A 21,488-nucleotide genomic window follows, 5' to 3' on the forward strand; every position below is an offset into this window, starting at 1 on the left:
AGAGAGGGAATTTTGCAAAGTATCATCACCATTAAGTTTCCGTAGCCTTTTTGCTGATATGTAGAAAGCATTAGAAATCACTACCTTTTGTTTCTTTTTGCCAGTGCAATCTTCCACTGGAGTAGTAGTAGTCAGTGAGTTCAGAGGATAAATCAGTTTGTAAAGCCAGAAGCAGGCCTGTTTGTTTGAGATAGGCTTCTGCCTCTAGGAGCAGATGGAAGGACACAAAAGGTCAAGAAAGAAAGAGCAACAACCACATGAAATAGAGATTGATTTTTGCCTCAAATAACTCCTGAGCAGCAGTGCAAGAACTCTGACAGAAGAAACCCTTTCTAAAGCTCAACAGGTAGAAAGGACTTTGTGATCCTTCAAGTCCACAGTGGGGCAGGAAAGATGAAGAACAAGGACCTACAAGGTCCTTCATTTCTTCTCCACCTGGCAGTACTGTTTCCAGCCCATATATAAGGGTTTTGCCCTGCTGGGTGAGCCAGACAAGCTGTTTTTCCATCTTACAGTCCCCCAAGCTCCCTGAACCACCAGGGACAGCCCTTTCAGCTGGGGTAGGCCTGGGGATGCTGCTTGGTCCAGCGCCAGAAACTCCTCAGGCCACCAAAGTCTCTCCCTCTGCCTGAGCAAAAAATCTATTTAACATCCCTGAATGAAAGGCAGATAGGAGGGTTTTTTATTGCTGTCTTTGCATTTTCTTTAGTTACCTTCTTATTGTGGTTGCTGCCTTCCTGTGTTCTCCTCTAGAGCAGGAAGGAAAAAAACTAAAGAAGCGGAGGAAAGTTCTAGAAATCAGGAATACCCTCCACTGGTTTTCATTCTCTGTCTCATACTGTATTGGGAACGGAAGAATCCTAGAGAGCACACTTGCTGCTGCCAAGCAAATCTTTATTTTATAGCACAAAAGCAGCTTCCTGGACAAACAGCCTATCCAACCGTGCATTTTTTTCTCCCTAGTGAGCATCATGGTTATTATATGGAAAAGTGAAAAGGAACTCATATTAAGACTTTAGGATCCTCAGATGACCTTCATTTAGTAATTTGGAATTAACTTGAGGTTTATAGTCATGGAAGCAATTTGTTAAATATAAACTAGAAAATGCAATCTGAAAGTAAATGACTACAGGGCACAGACAGCACTTGATACTGAAGGGAAAGGTAGCTGTAAAATACAATGGAGTTGAGGAAAATAATAATAGTGAGTCTTGTTCTGCCCACAAGCATTGAATTGCCTATATTTTTGTATTCTGTGTTTTTTCTAATTTCAGATTCATTTTCTGAATAGGATTGAACAGCCATTTTTTACTGTGATTCTCTATTTCAACTGACAGAGCTTTTGCAGACAACCACTCCAGGTCCCTGGAAAAGCTGGCTAGCACAGAGAGGAGTGAAAAGGCAGCAAGACTGCTGCTACTTAAATTAACTGAAACAATATTTTGGCCGTACAGGCTTCTGAATTCCCTCAGTAAGGCTTAAAAAGAGCCATCTGGTCAGAACATTACCTCTCTAGTTAGAGCCTGCTTTGGAAATTGAAATGAGGCTCATGAGCACCCGTTAATGCTTTTTAAACAGGGATTTTGGAGGTGGGTAGCTGCCTTGGTGTGTTGCTCGGTGCAGAGCAGGTTTTGGCACGATGGTGGGCAGGTGTCTGCAGCGTTGGGTGTCTTCCCACTCCATGCTCATAGCAAAGCAGTGCCTGCACTGGGAATGTGCCGACACAGCACGGCCCTTCCAAAAGCAGCTCACCCTGCGTTTACCTCCTCGAGCCGACAAGGATGGGGGAGTCGTGCCTTGCTGAGGAGGAGCCCAGGGAGCTGCCATCCTCTGCAGGGCCCGTGTCCCCTGGGACAGGAGCAGCTGCCCCCTCCAGGGCTACCTCCGGGTGGAAAGGCTATGGAGGGGCACAGATCCATCCTGCTCCCGGTGAAACTTGTCCCCGCGGGAAACAGCAATGTGCCATCCGAGTCCTTCTCCCTCTGTGTTTTGGACACGGGTCTTTAATGAGTGGAGGAAAACAGATTAAGAGCCACTGAATGCCCGCTGGGGAGTGGAAAGGGCGGAAGCTGGCAAGAAAATGGTTTTGTATGAGTTTCTGCCCTGCTTAGAAGCTTTTGCAGCCCCGTGTAGTAAAATCTGTCTCCTTTTCTCCCCACCTGGCATAACTCCCTCAGGACTGATTGCACCAATGTAGGAACCAGTATAGCACAAGCAATTAGCTAATACAGCCCCTTCTGCTCTATTGTAGAGGTTCAAAATCCACCCCAGATGGATCTTTTTAAGAGAAAGGCCTTCAACCATGACACAAAACACATCTATAAAGCATTTTTCAAATACTGAAAGTGTACAGGGAAATTTTGAGTACTAATATGAGCTCTCTCCATCTCAGTTTTGACATTAAAATTTCATTTGGCCATTTTTTAAAAAGACAAACAACATAACCATGGTCCATGCTTAAATCCCTCTAGCACTCTTCATCTTTGCATAGAGATGCACCTGAGCCTAGACTTCTTAAGGCTGGTGCTCCTTAAAGGTGGCAATTTATCACAAATTCCTGAATCCCCTACTCTGCAGAGAAAGGAATACACATTGTCTAATTAACATAAGGGACAGAACATGCCCTGTGCTCTCAGAGGGAGGGCTGACAGTGCTGCAGCCCTGCACACACAGAGGTATCCTGTGCTGCCACTGCCACCCTGGGATGGGATCCAGCTTGGTTGGTGGCACCTCAAAACTCAGCAGTCTGTCCTGGGCAAGGGCAGTGGGGGCCTGGGCTGCTCCCTCATTCCCAGCTCTACATAAAGCCCTGAGATATAATGCCCTGTAAGGTGCAATATAATCCCTGGGGACTGATGGGGTTTGATACAGCCCCATGCCAGAGGGATGCTCCCGTGCATCCCTTCCAAGAGGCATCCCTTGGACATGGTCCCACTTTCCTGGCAGCCACGGGCTGGATTGAGAAAGGGTGGATCCCACTTGGCTGGGGAGCCCTCCTGGGGTCAATGGAACAGCCAGGAAGGGGAAGAAAGTCAGGGCAGACCTCCCTGTAAGGCAGTGGGAGCTGGAGCTGGCTGAAGCACGAGGGCGCATCGTCTCTAAGATACAGTGGCTTGGGGTAGCTTTTCCTAAACAAAGAGCATTATAAGAGAGCCACTGCTGGAAATTTCCATTCCTTTGTTGGGTTGATGCTGTGTAAATAAATGCATTCCTAAGCTTTTTCATAATCCTGGAAAGGGCCGTAAATGAAACTGTATAGTTTGCCAAATCACTGGAGTTCATATATATTATTCCTCAGCTGCTGGGTACACGATATACAATGGCGCAGAATATAATGCAAGAAACATATGCTAAAGGTCTTCTTAGAAGCACTCTGTGCATTTGTATGTGGCATGTACAAATATTGATTTTGATTTGCTCTATGAGATTTAAATATTCAACCTATAATACAACTTGGATTTGTGGTATACTTACCTTAACTCTAAATAATCCTTACCTGACAGGTGACCTTAGCAGCAGCATTCAGTTATTCCCTAGTTTAATATGTGGGTGCTTTGAAAGCATTTGTAAATTAGTATGTGAGATAAATGTGTAATCAACCTTTTTCTTTATTCTTCTGCTTTTTCTTATATTTGAATTTTATTTAAAAGTAAGGTAATTTGGGAAGATTAAATTCCAATAATGATACTGTGCCTGGTGTACTTACACTTTGAATGGCTTAAAAATGCATTTTCAATGTTTTTAATGTCTTATATTTTTGTCATATATAAACACTAACCACTTCTAGAAGAGATACAGTCCTGTATCCAGAGTACTGGTAATGTAAACTCAGGAGTTACCTAACTAGTAAAGATTGTTATGTCCTCATTGTTAGAAATCAGATATTTTTCTTAAAATAGGCTAATAACTTCTCCCACTAACTCTACTCCCTCAGATTCAGTTTATCTGTATTTATAAGATCACTTCCCTGTTTAACGTAGTACAAATGCTTTAGAAATTTCTAACAGAAACTGTTCTTTAGACTACTGGAATTATGCTTATCAATCTGCTTTTTATTTTTGAGCACACCGAAATCTATCTTATATTTAGACTTTCTGACAGCTACACCTGCTTTCTTCAGGATGAATATTCTAATTTTGAAAATCATATCCCCTAGTAATGCAGTTCTACTGGAAAAATATTGAAATGACCTGGAAAGAACACTTTTCTTTTTTAGCATGTTTCAGTTTTAGTTCTCAAAGTTTTAGACAAAAGAGAACACTTAATAAACAGTTGAATAAAATACAAAATGTACTTTTTCAACATTTGTTTCTACTTGTCCAAAATACAACATTACCATTTATTTCCTGGACATGCCATTTTTAAATTGGATTAGAAATGTAAAAAAAGCCCCACAAGCAAAACAACCTAGAAACCAAACCAAAGCAACCCCTCAAACAGGACTATCTCCATAAGGCAAGCCCAAATACTCCTGGCTAGCCTGTTAGCTCTCTAATTTCCTTCTGTTTGGACATTGCCACAGCATCTCTAATTCCACAGTGCTCATCTGAGATCCTAATTTTTCCTGACCTCAGTACTCACATTTGGGGGCTCCTATGTCAAAGCTTTTCAGCGTCCAGGATGAAGCAGCCTGGTTCAGCCTTCTTTCAAAAGAAGATTATTATGGTAATTGTAGGTCTCAAATCAGAATAGATTATAAAAGCTTATTACTGTATTTTAATGTAAAATATTGTTAACTAAAGGCATCAAACTTTAAACTACATTAATAGCAAACTATGATCCCAGAGACTGCAGACCAGTAACTTATCTACCACACAAACAGCTGCACAAATCCCTCACATTTATTTTTTCCAGGCTTTCAACTTTGATTAATAACATGGTAAAACCATGCAAGTCTCAACCATATTAACCACAGCTATATTTTTAGTCCTACCGACATGAACACTTTAATATAATAAAAGGGAAAGGAAAACAGAAGAGGTGTTTCATTAGGACAGGAGGATTACTGAAACCGCTGTGTGGAGCATTTGCCAGGAGGTGGTAGGGGAAGAGTTATTACTCACATTTTAGCATGTCGTTAGGATGTGGAGAAAGAGGATCCCTCTGTGAGATATGTTTGCTTTGGAAAAAAAATTAAGTAATCAGACTGTCCAAGCTCTTCTCACTGACACAGTCATAACAGCAAATTAGAAACTCAGTTAATGAGTTTCCAGCATTACATGGAAAGCTATTTTTCCAATTTTGTTATAAAATTCAGTAATACGACAGTGCTGCGAGATCCAGAAGTTCACATATTAACCTGCCAGTCCTTTTTATTGATAGATGGCTGTGTGCAAAAAATATATAAAACACGCAACCTGGTTGGTTAAAAAAATAGCCTGCACCACAAACCCTCAGCAAATTTGCTCTTGCAGCTGATTATAGAAGCTTATAACATATTTTAAAAGCATTAGTGAAGAGGAAAAAAAATTCCCCAAACCCAAATAAATTCTCCCTGAATGGCTGATATAAACAAAAAACCTCAGCATTATGTCAGTAAATAGCAGTTTCAAAAGAAATTTAAAGACTAATGCTCACCTAACATTAAATTATTCAATATTTAACATTTTTGGCTTAGTGATTGTATGATACTGGGACTAGAGTTAAATTTGGTCGAGTCCCCTAGTCGACTACTCATATGACAGAGGTGCTCCTTAGATGAGTTTCTGACACTAATTTCCGCTGAATGAATAGTATTAAGCACATAATAAAAAATGTTTGGCTGAGTAAGTTGTTTGACTTTTTTTCTTGCTGCATGTACCTGCCTACACATTTGCACCAGCAGTATGTTTGTAACGATGCCTTTTGTGAGGGAGCCAAGCCCTGTAAATCGGAATAATGGGCAAAACCAGTCGCATATTTTTTTATTTCTATATTGCTTGCATGAAGAGAGCTACATTTCAAAACTGAGGTGGAGAGAACAAAGAGATCCAGGCACACAGCATCCTAATAGGGACCCTGAAATCACTGCTCTGGACAGCACCCAAAAAGCATAGTCATGGCAGTGCTGGAAACAGCCAGGTACCACAAAGGGGATGCAATAGCCCAGCAAGGAGAAGGGCAGAGCAATAGCAAATACCTTGTCACACTTTAACTCTGAGAAGAAAGCATAATATCTGTTTTGACCTTTGCAGCAATTTTAATGCACGACATCCATAGCATCAGAAATGCAGGGGAACAGGGAAGGCAGACATCCCAATTTTTTCTAATCCACTAGAAAGTGGAAAAAATGTGCAGAAAGCATTTATATGGCACCAGTGAAATGAGACCCCATGCACAGTCTTATAGGTGAACTTCTCGACCAGAGGGATTTGTCTCCTACTTGAATGCCACACAAGCAAGTGTGAACCATTCCCACTCATCTGCACTCCCCATTCTGACATTGGGACTTTCCTTTTTAACTAGCCCAGGCTTGGCTAAGACTAAGATAAACGTGTTTGGCTGCAACTTTTTTTTTTTCTTTCAAAAAGAGGCAAACTGGATTATAGCAAATAACCTTTAAGATAATTAACTGACAATGCCGCAACTAGCATAAAATCTTCCTTCAGGCGACCCCTAATTTAAGTATTACTGGCACAAAGTGGAGACAGATTGTGCATCACCACCGCAATATTTACATAGCAGAAACCCACAGAGCAGGAAACGTGAGACTCAATGATGCACTAAATTAGGAACAATCATATTCTAGTGTTAATTTGCTTTCTCCTCTATCCAAAATCCAGGTCCAGCAATTGGTACAAATGCACATAAAACATTCCCATTTTTAGTGATTAAGAACCACAATCTGAAAGCAGTTTCACTCAAAAGTACATTCAATTACTACTGGGCATATTTGAGGGATCAAACCCCCAAAAGTGAAACAAGTCTACCAATGCAGAGATTTTTTTTAGAAACCAAAGGCTTCCTAATGCATTTATTTCTTTCCATAAATGATGTCTGTGCAAGCAGTCTGAGTCCTCTGCCAGGCTACCTGACTTGGGTTGCAAATATTTTCCTCTGACAGTAACACTGTGATTATGCAGCGTAATGGAGAAGCAGTTTTAATTCTCTGAACCTGTAGATACTTGCAGGTACTCAAAAGGCTGCATAATCACAGAATTAAAGTTAAAATGGGGAGGAAGGAAAAGATAGCCATTCTATTTCTAAATATATTGGTAAGTGACACATTTATAATATCCACTATCCAGAGACAGATTTCACAAGCAATACTCTCAGTTACAGCACTTCGTAAGATAAAAGCAAAGAGCCATCACCGACCTTTCTAATAGAATCTTAAATATTATTCAAATTTGGTTCCACTATGGCATATTAGCAAAATATTTACCTTGCCTAATCGCTGATGTTCTTCAAAAGCAGAAATCAGTTCTTGCGCCCACTTTATTTTTTCCGGGCTCGGAGAGAACTGTTCCTGGACAACAGCAATTTGGTTGGGGTGAATCACCTGCTTACCTACAAAGAAGATTAATAACACCAGAATCATGCATCGACAAACAGATGTTCAAGCAAAATGTTCCAACCACTTGAGGCTCTCATATGCCTTGCAGACTTTCTTGCTCTCTAACTAATTATTTTACTTGGTTTATTTTATTTTTAAAACTGGAAAACAGGCAGATAGCTTTTTGGCAGATTATTTTAAAAGCAAGAATACCTTGTGCTATGCTTGCATTCAGTATAGTTTGAAAGAACCCAAGATTCTTTCTCCTCCCTCCCCATTTTGATCTATACATCTTCCCTCAGGAATTTCAGGTGCAGTTGCTTGTCTTGGGCAATCAATAACAATTAACTGTAATGCATCTCTGAATTTGACTATGTAAATAACAGCTCCAGCCACTCTTAAATAAGTTGTATTAAAGTGTGTTCAGAAAATGAGATCTGAAGAAGATGGCAAGAGATGTGTCGGGCTGAAAAGTTTCCAGTACCCTAAGGATCATTCCCTAAATTCTCAGTATTGGCTTATAATCATATAATCCCCAATGTTGTTTAAACTGTTGTTGCTGCAATTATTGGTAGTTGCAGGTAGGCTGCAATATTTATTTAGTCACTGGTATAGCAAACAACCACCAGCAGTGCCCTGAGGCTTTATGAAACAGTTTTTTTAATCCTTTCTTGTATAAACAGAAGTTAAGAAAATAAAAATAGATGTTGTCTTTTTCACTAGAGATTTTCAAACGTGAATAGACAGCCACATAATCCCTTTTAATCTGTGATTGAATTTAGCCACCTTAAAACAAATACATGTCTAATTTGTTTGACACTTTAAAAAGTGCGGCGTTTGGCGTTATTAGTTCATTTCTATGGGAATTTCACAGACCGGTGGGATCTCCGTGGTTTGCTTTTAAGGTGCCCTAATAAAGGCAGGCTACCGTAACTCCCAGCTTCCTTCGGAGGAAAGGACTCTCCTCGGTGCCAGAAAACAAAACTAGTTAGAGGGGTGAGCCTGATGCTGCAAAGCTGCCAGCAAGTGAGCAGTGCCCTGCAGACCGAGGCTCCCACAGCCCCGCCGCTGCTGCCGCAGCCTCTTGTGCCAGCGAGATTTTTGCACTTTGCCAGGACACGTTGGAAGTGTCAGGAGCCAAGGAAGTTCCCTGCACAACGGGGTCTGCTCCCCTGTCCTTACTGCCATTAAGGCAGCTGCACTTTAGGAACCAGCCCATCACTGCATCTGAGAAGTCTCACGCCTGAGCGCAGGAATGCACCTATTTCCCAAGAAATAACACTGCAAAAATCCCTGGATTACTTTCATCAGGCTGCAGTGGGTCTGAGTGATAACCTGGAGTACAAAGAAACTCTACTTAATTAAATGAGCAAAGAAATAGTAGTGCCGCAGTGTTGCTACGTTCCTTTGCTAAAATGCCACAAGTAGCTCAATTTTACTTCTTCTTGAACAATGTTTAGTTTATGATTTTACAGGCATGCAAATATTAGTTTGAAATTTCAATAACACAACTATTTTTAAAATACCTTAAATACTGGTAAAAATTTAAACCCCATTAGGAACCATAATTTTTGAAAGAAATGGCACAAATAATATTTTTAAACTAATATGCTTTATCTTAAGTTTACCCAGAAGTTTTTCAGTAATTTTAATAAAATGTCATAATTAATAAGCTGATGATGTTCCTTATCTGTAATACAACAAATTCTCCATAGCTAAACCATTAATTCCAAAATTGAAGTGTGTACAACAATTTCTCAAAAAAACCTAAAGAGCTTAATTATTTTAAAAAAATGTTGAGTATATTTTAAATAATATTTGAAGTCAATATCTAATTATAACAAAATTGAAATTTGTATTAAAAATAAACATATATGACTTTTTAAAAGTGTAAAACATTTCTGTAAAAAGACTTGCTTTTGATAAAGATACCTACATTAGTAAGCTATGCTTTTAATCATTAAAACACTACTAAACAATTTAGGAAGAATATAATTGAGCTTTTGATTTAGAGCACTTGGTTGATTTTTGTCACAGACTACCTATCCAAATAACTGTATTACAGACATAATGCCATGCAGGAACGAAGTAAATATTTTAAACAGAATTGTTGTTATTGACAAGTTATGGAGAGAGTGCAAAATTGGAAGACATTAAAATTTATGACCACGAAATCCTTTTTACAGTACCACTTGATATATTGTGTTTTAAATCAATACTTGTCAAGTCTTTTAGGTAACTGTATGATGGTGTCATTTTAGTCTCCTACAAAAGACTGAAAGGAGAGGACACCTAGACTGTTTCGTATTTGTATCTGCTCTCTCAGCATGTAGCACAGGAATTTTTATAATGACTAAGTCAGCTGTTAAACCTTATGGCAAGGTTTACCTAATTTTTTACACAAACATTCCTAAAAACTATGCCCATTATATAGGTAACACACTGATTTAAAGTCCACAGGTAACGCTAGTGTAAAACATCTTGATGGATGCCTATTTATAGAAACATAAATTTTTAAATAAATATAAATATTAAAGGACTATTAATTTGGATGGATTACATTTGAAAACATTTGATTTTATGTTTATACACTCACTGAAGGAAAATCAGGCTGATTTAAAGATAATTGGAAAAGAAAACTTGGCTGCAATAAGCAGTGAGTTTTGCAATAATATTTAAATACCTGGTAAATTCTTCATTATATTATTTTGCTTATTTAATTTTGAGGGAAGATATTTGATTACATTAAGGGCAATTTTACTGGCCAAATATGGGGACATCTAAGGACATACAGCTTAGCTAAATATTTTGGATTTGCATTGCTTTTGAGGGTGGTGAGTTCAGCCCTGTTCATGCAAATTAGTGAGTGTTCTCCAGCTATGAAAGCAATTTGCAAGACTCAGTTAATTTCAGTTCTGTTGATTTCAATAATTTTGATTCTTTATTAAAAAAGTAGCAGGGCGGGACCTTATCTTTAAAAATTAGAAGAATTGCACATTTTGAATTTGTTATTAGGTTGATATTTCAATATTTTTACATTATCAGAGGACTGTCAGTGGCAAATACAATGTGCATACTTCTGCTTTATACAAGGTCATGGATTAAGCTAAGGCCGATTTGGAATTTTCTGTGATGAATTGGAAATGTTAAAATGTTTCACTTATACAGATTTGGAAAAAACACTTGCATAGATTTGAAAAAAACATGATTTTGCTATCAGTTTTGAAATTAGATTTTATTTCAATCAAAAGAAGCAGGAAAGATTATAAAAATATTAGATAAACAGAGAGCAAAAAGCCAAAGAACAAGTGAAATATTTTAGATTGACCTAAAATATTTTTTTTTTTTTCATAGGAAAAGGAAAAATGCTGTTTTGTTTTAGCTCAAACAGATTTTAATTTTTTCCCCCACCAAATCAGTAGAGTCAGTATTGACCCATCTCTAATTACAGTTGGACTGATTGTCAGGTTGTTTGCTGAATTTTGGAAATGTGTCGATGATAGCTGCAGAAAGGCAGGAGGCAAAGGGCAGGTGCAGTGAGAGCACCTTAATAAAATCTGTAGTTTTCACAGACCCTTACTCCTTGTATGGAAAGGCAAGTATGACACATGCACAGCCAAGATAGAAAGTAATTTTACACCCTAAATTGCTGTGTGACCTTTTTATTTGTCTTCTGTCTGGACCCTGTTCTAAGGTCAGGCAACTTCCACCATAAAGTCACTGGAGTCCAAATCACCATCAGCATTGGTTATGCTGCACATTTCTAAATTTCCTAAACTCACAGCCTCAGTTAAGCATTTAAATGTGCATTAAGCATTCAAAAAGAGTGCTCTCAAAGGGTCTAGGCACCTGCAACTCCATCTTCTGTCAACAGGAGGTTCAGATGTTTATGTTGTTTCAAAAATGAAGCCTTTCCTTAAGCTAGGAAATATTGGTTGAGACTAGGTAGCCGTCAGCAGGTGCTACCATTCAGCAGCTCTATTATTTTCCCAACTTCAAAGGCAGCCGAGGGACGGGTGGAAGTCCACACGGCCGTGGATAATGCAGCTGTGAGGAGCTAACCATTTCACCTCCAAAACAAGACTTGGGTTTGCAAATGTCAAAGCTCAACAGACAGTAAAGCAGAGTTTGTGCTGAAAAGCATTGATTGCTATTCTTTACTGGTATGCCAAGGTCACTTAAAATTGCACTTATCTTTTTGTTTGGTGCTTTAAGATATTATATACAGCTAACTGTAAAACTAGAGATTGCTAGGTGGCATTGCTAGGACCCATGCTTTTGGTAACAGAAGCCTAAGGGATATTCTCATATGTGTATCCTGGATAGTGGTCAGAGAAAAATAATGTGGTGTTCATCCTGTGTGTTAGAATTCTCTCATGCATGTGTCAAATGGCTGCTTACTATTGCAGACCCCAGTCTTTGGTGGCTGCACTGTCCCAACGAGGTGTCCGAGTGACCTGGTACACCAATCACAGGGTGACAGGCTGCATTACAAGACTGTGGGGCAAGGAGCCTGCTGCTCTTGTTGTCTGCCCATACCCATAGGTGTCACCAGCACTTACTAGGGAGAAAGCCAGGAGCTGACAAACAAACCAAAGAAAACAATAAGAAAACAACTTTCCTCTAGCAGCTAGCATATGAGATTTACTCCTCTTTTTTTTTTTTTTTTTTTTTTTTTTTTTTTTTTCCCTAAAAAGTGTTTTTAAACTGCTGCTGTTGTTCAAACAAAGAGAAAGGGCTCCAGTTGTGGAGGAGCCATGGCAGAGTACAGTACTGCCTTTCCCGTGCTCTGGGAAGGGAGGAATCACTGCACAGCCTCTACCCCAACTTCTCTTCAAAACCGCTCACACGCTTCATGGCAGACGGTTTCAAAAAGCAGCCTGTGACTTTTCAGGCAAAATTTCCAGCAACAATTTTTAAGATAGTAATAAACATAGAAGAGCTTGATATCAATGAGTTTTTCAATAAGTGCCCTGAAACAAAAACCAAGTTATTTGTCCAGGTGACGGTAAACGTAGCAACCTATTTAAAATGAGCAAGGTCCGCGTTCTTTTGAGGCATGGGCAAAAGTCGTACCAGTGAATCCCATGGAGGCGCCTTCCCTCGATTGCCTGCGGAGCCCATCTTCATCGTGGAAATCAATGTAAACAAGGTCTATTGCTTGAAGGCCAAATGCCTTTGCTGTGACTATGATTTTTTGCCTGGCATATAGAATATCATGAGTTTCCTTACTGCTTGTTGCACCTGAGAAAATAACGAGAACAAAGAAAAGCTGACAAGAGCGTTTTAAACCTTTCTGTTTTAAATATTTCTAACGTTAAAAAAAAAAAGGGGAAACTTTGAGATTATATTTAACTGATTTAGAAAATAGAAGAGGGATGTAAAGCTATACCATAGAGTCAAAATGATACTCTTCTGAGGAAAAAAGATGCTTTAGCAAAAATAAAAAATAACGTCCCTTGAAACACTAGCTTATAAATTCAGATTTTGATTTAGTTTAAATCAGAAGTTGAAAGCCTGAGGTCAGTGGAAGCTTTGTCTGGTAAGGACTGCTGACTTGGCTAAAATGAAAGTAATTATTAGATTTTGCTATTTACTGAATGTACAGTGAGAGGCATTACAGCAAGTGAAGCTTTACACAAATTGATATACTGGGTCCAACTAAATGGTTAAAAAATTCACACTGAGAATAGAATTGCACTTTCCTTGGTTCTGATTCTTGTCACAACTGATGTCCTAAGCTGAATATTTAAGCTTTAGTATTTGAATGAAAAATTGATGGTAGATGACTTCTGAGAAGAAGCAAAAGTATTCATGAGACTTCATGTGCTCACAGGCTACCAGCTAAGCAATGTACTCATGTGAAGGCTAGTGGGAAAAAAATAATAACAATAATAACCATAAGGTTATTATTTAGATAGAGATTTTCAGTCTGTAAGGAATATTTTAGTAAAGCAATGCTGATTTTTACATTAACATACTTATTTTTAATGTAGAAGTTCATAGCTCTGGGCTTTTATCTTTAAATTAAATCAGAAGCTAAGTGCCCTCTTATAAAATAAATAGTGAAGCACTTTTTAATTTTTAGGAAGTCTAATAGTGCTTTCATTTGAATATGTGGCTGTATTGCCATGTGACAACTTTAAAATAAATTTATGAAAGCAAAATGTAGCAGGAGAATATTTGTGCTTGATGTCAAAAGCCTGAGTGACAGTTGTATGTAAAGAAGTGGTGAAGCAGACACCAGAATTTTAGGACTTTCAAATGTAGTTCTAAAAAGCATGTGAATGTTGCTTATGCATACAATATTTTAAAATTATTTCAGAGACTCAACAGGGTGAGGGTTTGTTTTGTTTGTCTGTTTTGGGGGTTTTTTTGGTGTTTTTTTAAAATTAACTTCTGGTACTGACTGGCAAAAAGCACAAGGAAGTCTTGGTGCCCTGTAGCACAAGGACCTTGTTTTAAATTGCCAGTGGTACATTCTGCACTGAAAAGAAATTAAGGAGTAAAATGAAAACATAAAATGCAGACTCAAGTGTCATTACTTTAATTATTGCTGTCAGAAATTTCACAGGCTTCTCCAAAGCAAATGCCATACATAAACATTTATAATAAAGAGGCAAGTAACAACCTATGCTGGCACGGAAATCCTCTCCTCCAAAGACAACTGCATCCAAATGAAAGCCAGCCTGGGATCCTGTTCTCAGTGCCTCTTCACAGACAGCCTTCAAATGAGAACAGAGCATTAATGTCTACAGAAATGCAGGATGCAGAGAGACTACAGAGGCTGTTACAGCAACTCAGTGTTATCAAAATCCTTCTGAGAATATTGCTCCTATTAAGCAAAGCCACTGTAGGTGCTCGACAATGCACAGTGCTTTAAAATGACTCAGCAAAAGAAAAAAGTATTTTGCTTTCCCTAAGCACCAAGATAGCAAATACTGGACATCCATAACAGGTTCCCCACCTTCTGGTTTACATTATGCCTCAGGTGTTACTGTGACCACTACTTCAGACATTTATGTAGCAATATGAAACAAAACATTTGGCAAATATTGCTTAGCAACAAACAAAAAGTATTAAATTTGATTAGTTTGACAAGCAATATATCTGCATGAGAAACTGAAATAAAGATCAGAAACTCTTTTATGAAATAAATAATATTAATGGTTTACAATTATTACAAGTTCCTTACAAGATAGAAGATTTGCCACTTTAAAGTCTCCATCTACATATAACTAAAAATAAGATAAGGAAGTTAAAAATGCAACAAGTGCTGCAGAAAAGTATTCAAATAAAAGTAAAACATTTTTCTGCTGTAGCTTTTTTCATGAGCAGAGTAGTATTGCTATTTTTTATTGCTGTTTGGATAATATTAGTATCTTTTAAGGCTAAGGTACATGGAGAGAGACATGTAATTACCAGCTCTACTAACGGGTGTTCTTCTGTAGCAGCTGGTGGGACACAGAATTATTCTGTAACAGAGTGTGCTTTAAAAGGGAACTCTCCAGCCAGCATCAGCAACTGCAACATTAAACCTCCATTATAAAATACTGTAGGTGAGGAAAAACCTCAATGGCTTAATATATGATCTAATTCTGTGTTTGCACACTGGACAGGAGTGTGTCCATTTGGTTATGGCTTTATCATGCTCGTAGATAGGTGAGTGTGTGCTGTAAGATAAATGGCTGTATCAAACGATCAGGCTGCCTGTGAGGTACTTCTGGAGGGACTTCTGATCTGTGTGTCCTCAGCTGGTCTGAAACTTTTCCCTTAGAGCTTGGGAGGGGAATGCAGAGTTCCTCGTGCATGCACGAGCTCTTCTGTTTCATTACCAAGTTGCCTTGCCATTCTGAAAAACCTGGACTTGATAGTAAGGGCTGGGGAGTGATTTATATTAAAGTGAAATTAATAAATTAGATTTGATCTAAAATTACCCTAAAAAATGAGCATGTTCTTCAGGTATTTTCAAAGTTACTTCTGTGTCTAATCTCAGCATTAAACACTCCATCATACAGACAAAGAAATGATAACATGGAATTTGGTTGTAACATTATTAGTAGAAACCATTATAAAGAAGCAAGTTTAGCAATAGTGAGATGATATTAACTCTTATTTCAAACTAAGTGTTACACAAAAGTTGTGTCTGACAGCTACTAAATAGCCTGCAACACTGAGTATTCCAAATCTTTGGAGAGGCCTTTTTCCACTCCAAGTGTGTTCAAAACAGTAACAGGAATGAAGAGAGGTTTTGATATTTGTTGTGGACTGTCTGGAACTGTTCTATCACTGGAATACTTTGAATTTATGAAGGCCTTTACAATACAAATATCAGAGTTCAACGTGCAAATGTTTTTGGGGATTGAACAATATGTTTTGTATTTTTTAACCTCTTTTCCTTGGTGAAATCAGGGAGAGACTGAGGAGTATTCTGCTTATCCTAGTTTGCTGAGATGGCAAAATATGAACACTTCAAGACTTTCTTACCTTAAAATTGAGCAAGCCCATTGCAGTTTCCACAAAGGGGATAAAATTCATTGGTTCTACAAGTGTTCGGCCTTTTAGGTGATGTAAGAATTTGTCTGAAAACTAAAACTAGACAGAATGAGCTATCAGAGGCAAAAAAAGAACAGTCTACATGTATAAACAACATGGCAAATATTCACCTGACTGTAACAAACACCCCTCCCCAGCCCAAAACCTGATAACTAAAAAAATTAGAACAGCTTATAACAAGGCCTGTGATCTGAAACGGCAGCATTCTCATACATTTCTAAATTTGGAGGCTGGTTTGCAAGAAAAAAAAAATTTAAAAAAATTCCAAGCTTAGCACCTCTCACCCTGGCTTAGTGAAATGCAAATCCGTGGGCTGTGGAAAACAATGAAGTGCTGCTGTACCTGAGGTCCGGTTTTGTTTCAGGTCCAGCACTGCCATCACTGGAAGCACTCCCCAGCCTTCTAAGTGGCATCCGTATTATTCATTACGGCACCGTTACCCTTTTGTTCAATAGGCTTTTCTTCATAATTTTTTAGCTTACCTAGGAAGGCCTTAAAAAGGAAGTTTAATTCTTTGAAGACCAAAGCTTGCCAATTTTTTCCATGAGACCAGTTCACAGCTAGCTCTGAGCTGCCAGTGGGGTAGCCCAAATTCCAAAATCTATCATCTGGAAACATACAAAAGCTCTTGCACAGATTTTTCCCCTTTCAAAAGGGGAAAAAAAAAAAAAAAAAAAAAGGAGGGGTTGAACCTTCAGCCCTATATTGTAAATGTCTTATGTCTGTCCAGATCGAGTAATTTGTGTCAAGATAAACATATTGCAGGTACTGCAAAAATGTTGGTAAATAAAGACAAAAATCACATATGCATATATTTTAAATTTAAGGAATATTCAACTATTAATGGATATCAAAGGAAAGGGAATTTTAATCATCTCTCCATTCAGTCTCAGTTGGGTAAATCATATCTAAGAGATTTGCATAAATATAAACCATCAAAGACTTTTCATCTTCAAAGGGGGTTTCAAGACCCTATAAGCTTTGTACTGTAATCATCGCAGGTCACAACCCTGCAGGAATAAGGCTGCTATGGCAACATAAAAAACTAATGCTTAAGGCTTAGCATAATATTCTGACTAATAGAAAGGAAACTCATTTTAAAAGCTGGCAGCCTATTTACCAGAAGCTGGATTAGAGGTGTTATTTCCCCTTTTAGCTTCCCCCCACCACCCCTCCCCAAAAGAAGGAAAATCTAATCACCCAGATCTTGAAAAAAAAAAAGCTTTCCAGCAATTTGCAGTAACTTTACAATTAGGCCAAAATAAATCACAGCTTTCTCCAATGAAGAATTCTGCCCCCCCATCTCTGCTCTGCATCATCACCATGGCCCTCTTGATAACTTTTTTTTTAGTGGAGAGAATTCCACTCAAAAATGTGCAAGGAGAAAAAAAAATCAATTCACTCTGTACAGTATGGCAGGTTACTACAGTGACAGAAAACAGTAAAGTTCACCCAGGCAAATGCAGAAAATGAGGTAATATAATGGTATCAGTATATCTTCTTAAGACTCTTACCTGGTTTTAATTTTTTTAAGAGGAAAAAAATGCTACTGTGTGTATATTTTAGGTGCAAGTTAAAGAGCAGAGTTCTTGTTTTATTTTAAAATATTTTAAAAGTCACACTCCTGGAATTTTTGCTATCTTTTGTTTTGAAGGTAAAGCAAAAAAAAAGAGCACATTTAATTAAATATTGCCTCCCTTTCTTTCTCTTGTAAAAGATTTGCAATAAGCACCAATACAAAAGGTAACGAGTGGAGAAGTTTCAATTAATTTTTTTTTTTTTCAAAAGGAGACGATTAAATGTTTCCGGCCCGGTAAAGTGTTCATTTCAGGGAGAAAGGGAAAAAAAAAGAAGAAGGCGGAGGAAAAAAAAACCCACAAAGCTTGGGGAGGGGATGAAGTAGCAAGGCCTCAGCAATTCTTTCAATTCCAGTGCACACCCAATAGTGTGTCGGGAAGAATGCACACTGGTCGGGATTTGTGGGAGAATTGTCCCGCCACAAAGGGGGGAGAGTTACGCTTGTTATAGTCCAATAAGCCATGCCAGTCAAACAAGTACCCACACTAGGGACAAAAGGAAAGCAAGAGATTCTCACACAAAAGAAAACAAGTAAGCCCATCTTTTAGTTGTGCATCAGCCTCCAGGTTTTCTGCTGCACATAAATAAAAATGAAGGGGGGGGAGCGGGTGTGCGTGGGGGGAAAGAAACAGCTTCTGGGAGGCTGAAAAATCATGTTGGAGTGAAATTTTTGAGGATTGGGAAAAGAAGGCAGCGGCGTTAGGCATAGTATGCTCTTTGTGTGCAAAGGTTGGGCAAAGGGAGAGCGAAGTAAAAGAAGGACAGTGATTCAGATGCTTCTGGGGTTGGCTTGTTTTCCATGATGGAAATAAAAGTTAGCCAGAGGGAAGGTGGAAGAGGATGAGGTGACAAAGAGCCCTGGCACCCCATCTCCCTGCAAACCTACTTGGTGGCAGCAAGGGCTCTGCCATTTTGGTATCATGAATATTCATCACTGACAAGTTCTGTCTAACACTTACACAGCTGTAAACCCTGAGAGGTGCACTCTGGTTAATTTAATTACCCATTGGTGGAAGGGGATGGAGAACCTTCCATGGAGGCCAAAGGGGCAGCGCCACGGCACGGACAGGGCCTGCCCCACACCCGGCGTACAGGGCTGAGCTCCGTGGTGTGCTCAGGCCCATCTCCATGGCCTGATCAAGGTTAGATGCTGAGATTAAAACAGACCCTAATACGCCTGCCTGCCTTTCATCACAGCTTGCACGCATGCTAGTTGCTCAGCTAGCGGTTTGCAAAAAATATGAAGTGAATAATTAAGCATTATTCCTTTCTGGTGTGTTGCAGCAATAATGGTATATCCAAACAAGCATCCCTCTTTTTTGACAATTAAAACAATTATAGCATAATTAGGCCTATTTCAAAGTTTTCTTAAGTAATTTGACATGCCAACCATTTACATTTCAGGTTTTTATTGGCTGAAAAGTCAGTTGTGAAACACAAACACACCTGTCAGCAATTAAAAAGGAAGAAGTAGAGAACTGTTCAGGAAATAATATCTGTGCTAATTAAAAACACTAGTTAAAAGCTTCCTGTTTGTTCCTCCAGTTGCCCCAAGGAGTGACCTTCCCCCCAACCCATTTTTTCATATGTTGCTAACATGGTTTCCCATCTCCTGCTTCCAATGCATGTAACTAAGGCTCTTGGACAGACAATAATTTTGCTTGTTAGGGTAGTCTGAGAAGAGTCAGGCACTTACCCTTCTCCTTTTGATAATATATTCTGACAGCAATATTGGTTCTTTGTCAGCCGTGGGAGAAATACACCTGGTTTTCTTTATAAATGTGTTCCATATATGCTTTTTATACAGCACATCACACACACACATTTAAGTGGATGCACTGCCCAATTACCTCAGCCAAGCAACAACATCATATGGCATTTGCAGCCCTCCTCTTAACTCACAGTCATTCATCTCTGTGCCTGGGTGAACTTGGCCCAACAGCTTCAGTCAAAAGCTACTGTGTTGTTGGTACTCACCCATCTTATTTCCTCAACATTTTCAACCTTTGGCAGCATCATGCTTGAAGGCAGCGTCTTGGACTGCAAAAGCACCTCTAGATCTTCTTCTGCAAGGCCGCTGGACACGGAGTTTATCCTGACACACTTTTCACCATGGCCTAAGTCAAACTCTTCAAGGGTTTTCACGATGTTCAGTCTTGCTTCTCTCTACATTATATATGAGTTCAGATGCACAAGAAAAGAAAAAGAAAGCATATTTTCTATTGACAGAAAAACGCACTGGGAAGAAAACTTGTTGAAGTGACTTGGGGGAAAAGCTAGACAGCCAATATAGTGGTTTCCTCAAAATGTCGGTCACTTTTGGACTTTATTGAAGCAGTCATCACCAGAACCTCACAATTTTACCTTCCTCTTTCCTGTTTCTTTATAACTGGTAAAGTCAATGCATGGGGTTTCTACCACTTGTAGAAAACAAGACTTTTGTGTCTGCTAGTGCTGAACATGTGTAACAAACACAAATCTTTATGCTAACATAATGTATTGCACTAACTATCTGCTCTCTCAAAAATGGCATATTCTTAAATTTGCATTAAAAATTAATTTTTGTAATTTAGCTCTGTAATTTTGCCTGAATGTCAAAAAGTTCAGACATATATATACCTCTTTGGTTTTCCTTTACTCCATGTATTCAAAGTGCATTAAAGGCAGTAATAGAATTCACAACATGCATATAAAAACAACACTGAACTAACTCCAAGGTTTTTCTTAGACCACATGAAAGGGCATTCTGTTGGCACAAAATAAAATCTCCAAAGACACACACTTCCCCTGGTCGTTTGCTATTTTTGTGAAAGTAAATTTACAAATCTGTTTAATGGTTGATTTGCATGAAGAATACTGGCATACTTTTCTGAAATGAAATGCATTTCTTGGCGTGGAGAAGGGGGTAGGGTTGAAGGAAGGTGCTAGGCTCCTTGCTTCCTGCCAACTGAAGTTTCAACCCCAAATTCCTTCCACTCACCAACAGCCCCTAACAAATTTGCATTGTCAAAATGCACACTTATCATTTCATTTGTGAAGAGTTTTTATGGGGCTAATAAAACTTTAAAGCTCCTGAGCCATGGAGGCTCAGGAATGACTTTAACAATATGCAGTTGCTGAATAGAGATGCTTTTCAAGAAAAAAGGCAAACTCAAGAGGAAAAAAACAACAAAAAGAAATCATCAAAGTTAATATCCAGGCTAATACAAATCAGCAAGAGAGCACATGACAGTAGATTTAAACCAGACGGATGCAGACCTCTGCCGGCAAGAGGGGCAGAGGTGGTTTCCCAATGTGGTCTGAGTTAAACAGTGTGAGGGAACAGTAGCTTACAGTTGTCAGGACCGATGAGAACAGGGTCTCCCAGGCCATTTTAAGACAGCTCTGCAGTGTACTGATTTACAGGGCTGGGACCCCTGATAATTAGGGTAAGTTTAGAGAAAAGCAATAGGTGGCTCTAACTGGTTAAAAGGAAGGAATAATGAAGCAGAAAGTTAATGAAATCTGAAGCAAACAGCCTTCAGCTTGGGGCTCCAAGCCGTGCTCCTCCCAAGGCTGGGAGCATATGCCTGTTAATGGGACAGACGGGAGCAAGGCACCCATGTATGCATCCCTGGGCTGCCATCAAGGGGCACCTTCAGAGGGAATTTCTGGAAAATGCAACCCAAAACACGTGAGCTGCTGTGAATGGACTCTGTCTGGAGCCATTAGGAAAGCCACATAAACATGCACGCAGTTTAGTACAAGTGCGTCCAGCTGGAAGACAGCTCCGGCCTGTGGCTGTCGGAAATGGCTCTTCCAAATTTGGTCAACCCAACGGTATGATGCCAATACTGGGAAATACAAATCCCCTATTTTTTCCTTCTCTGACTCAGGGTAA

General features: G+C 39.0%; 1 protein-coding gene and 1 long non-coding RNA gene across 6 annotated transcripts in view; one reads left to right on the forward strand and one right to left on the reverse strand.

The window, feature by feature from the left end:
* Window positions 1–21,488, forward strand: part of LOC143693331 (uncharacterized) — a 73,909-nt gene that overhangs the window by 35,898 nt on the left and 16,523 nt on the right. The gene's annotated exons all lie outside the window — the stretch shown is intronic.
* Window positions 1–21,488, reverse strand: part of CLYBL (citramalyl-CoA lyase) — a 166,733-nt gene that overhangs the window by 8,652 nt on the left and 136,593 nt on the right. For both annotated transcript variants that reach the window (XM_077173523.1, XM_077173524.1), the window contains exons 3-7: window positions 19,586–19,774; window positions 15,962–16,063; window positions 14,106–14,199; window positions 12,551–12,718; window positions 7,364–7,488 (exon numbers count right to left, since the gene is read on the reverse strand). In XM_077173523.1, the coding sequence (XP_077029638.1) occupies window positions 7,364–7,488; window positions 12,551–12,718; window positions 14,106–14,199; window positions 15,962–16,063; window positions 19,586–19,774 (678 nt within the window). The remainder of the gene's footprint in view (window positions 1–7,363; window positions 7,489–12,550; window positions 12,719–14,105; window positions 14,200–15,961; window positions 16,064–19,585; window positions 19,775–21,488) is intronic.

This window comes from Agelaius phoeniceus, chromosome 2 (assembly GCF_051311805.1).
Source record: "Agelaius phoeniceus isolate bAgePho1 chromosome 2, bAgePho1.hap1, whole genome shotgun sequence".
Lineage (NCBI taxonomy): Eukaryota > Metazoa > Chordata > Aves > Passeriformes > Icteridae > Agelaius > Agelaius phoeniceus.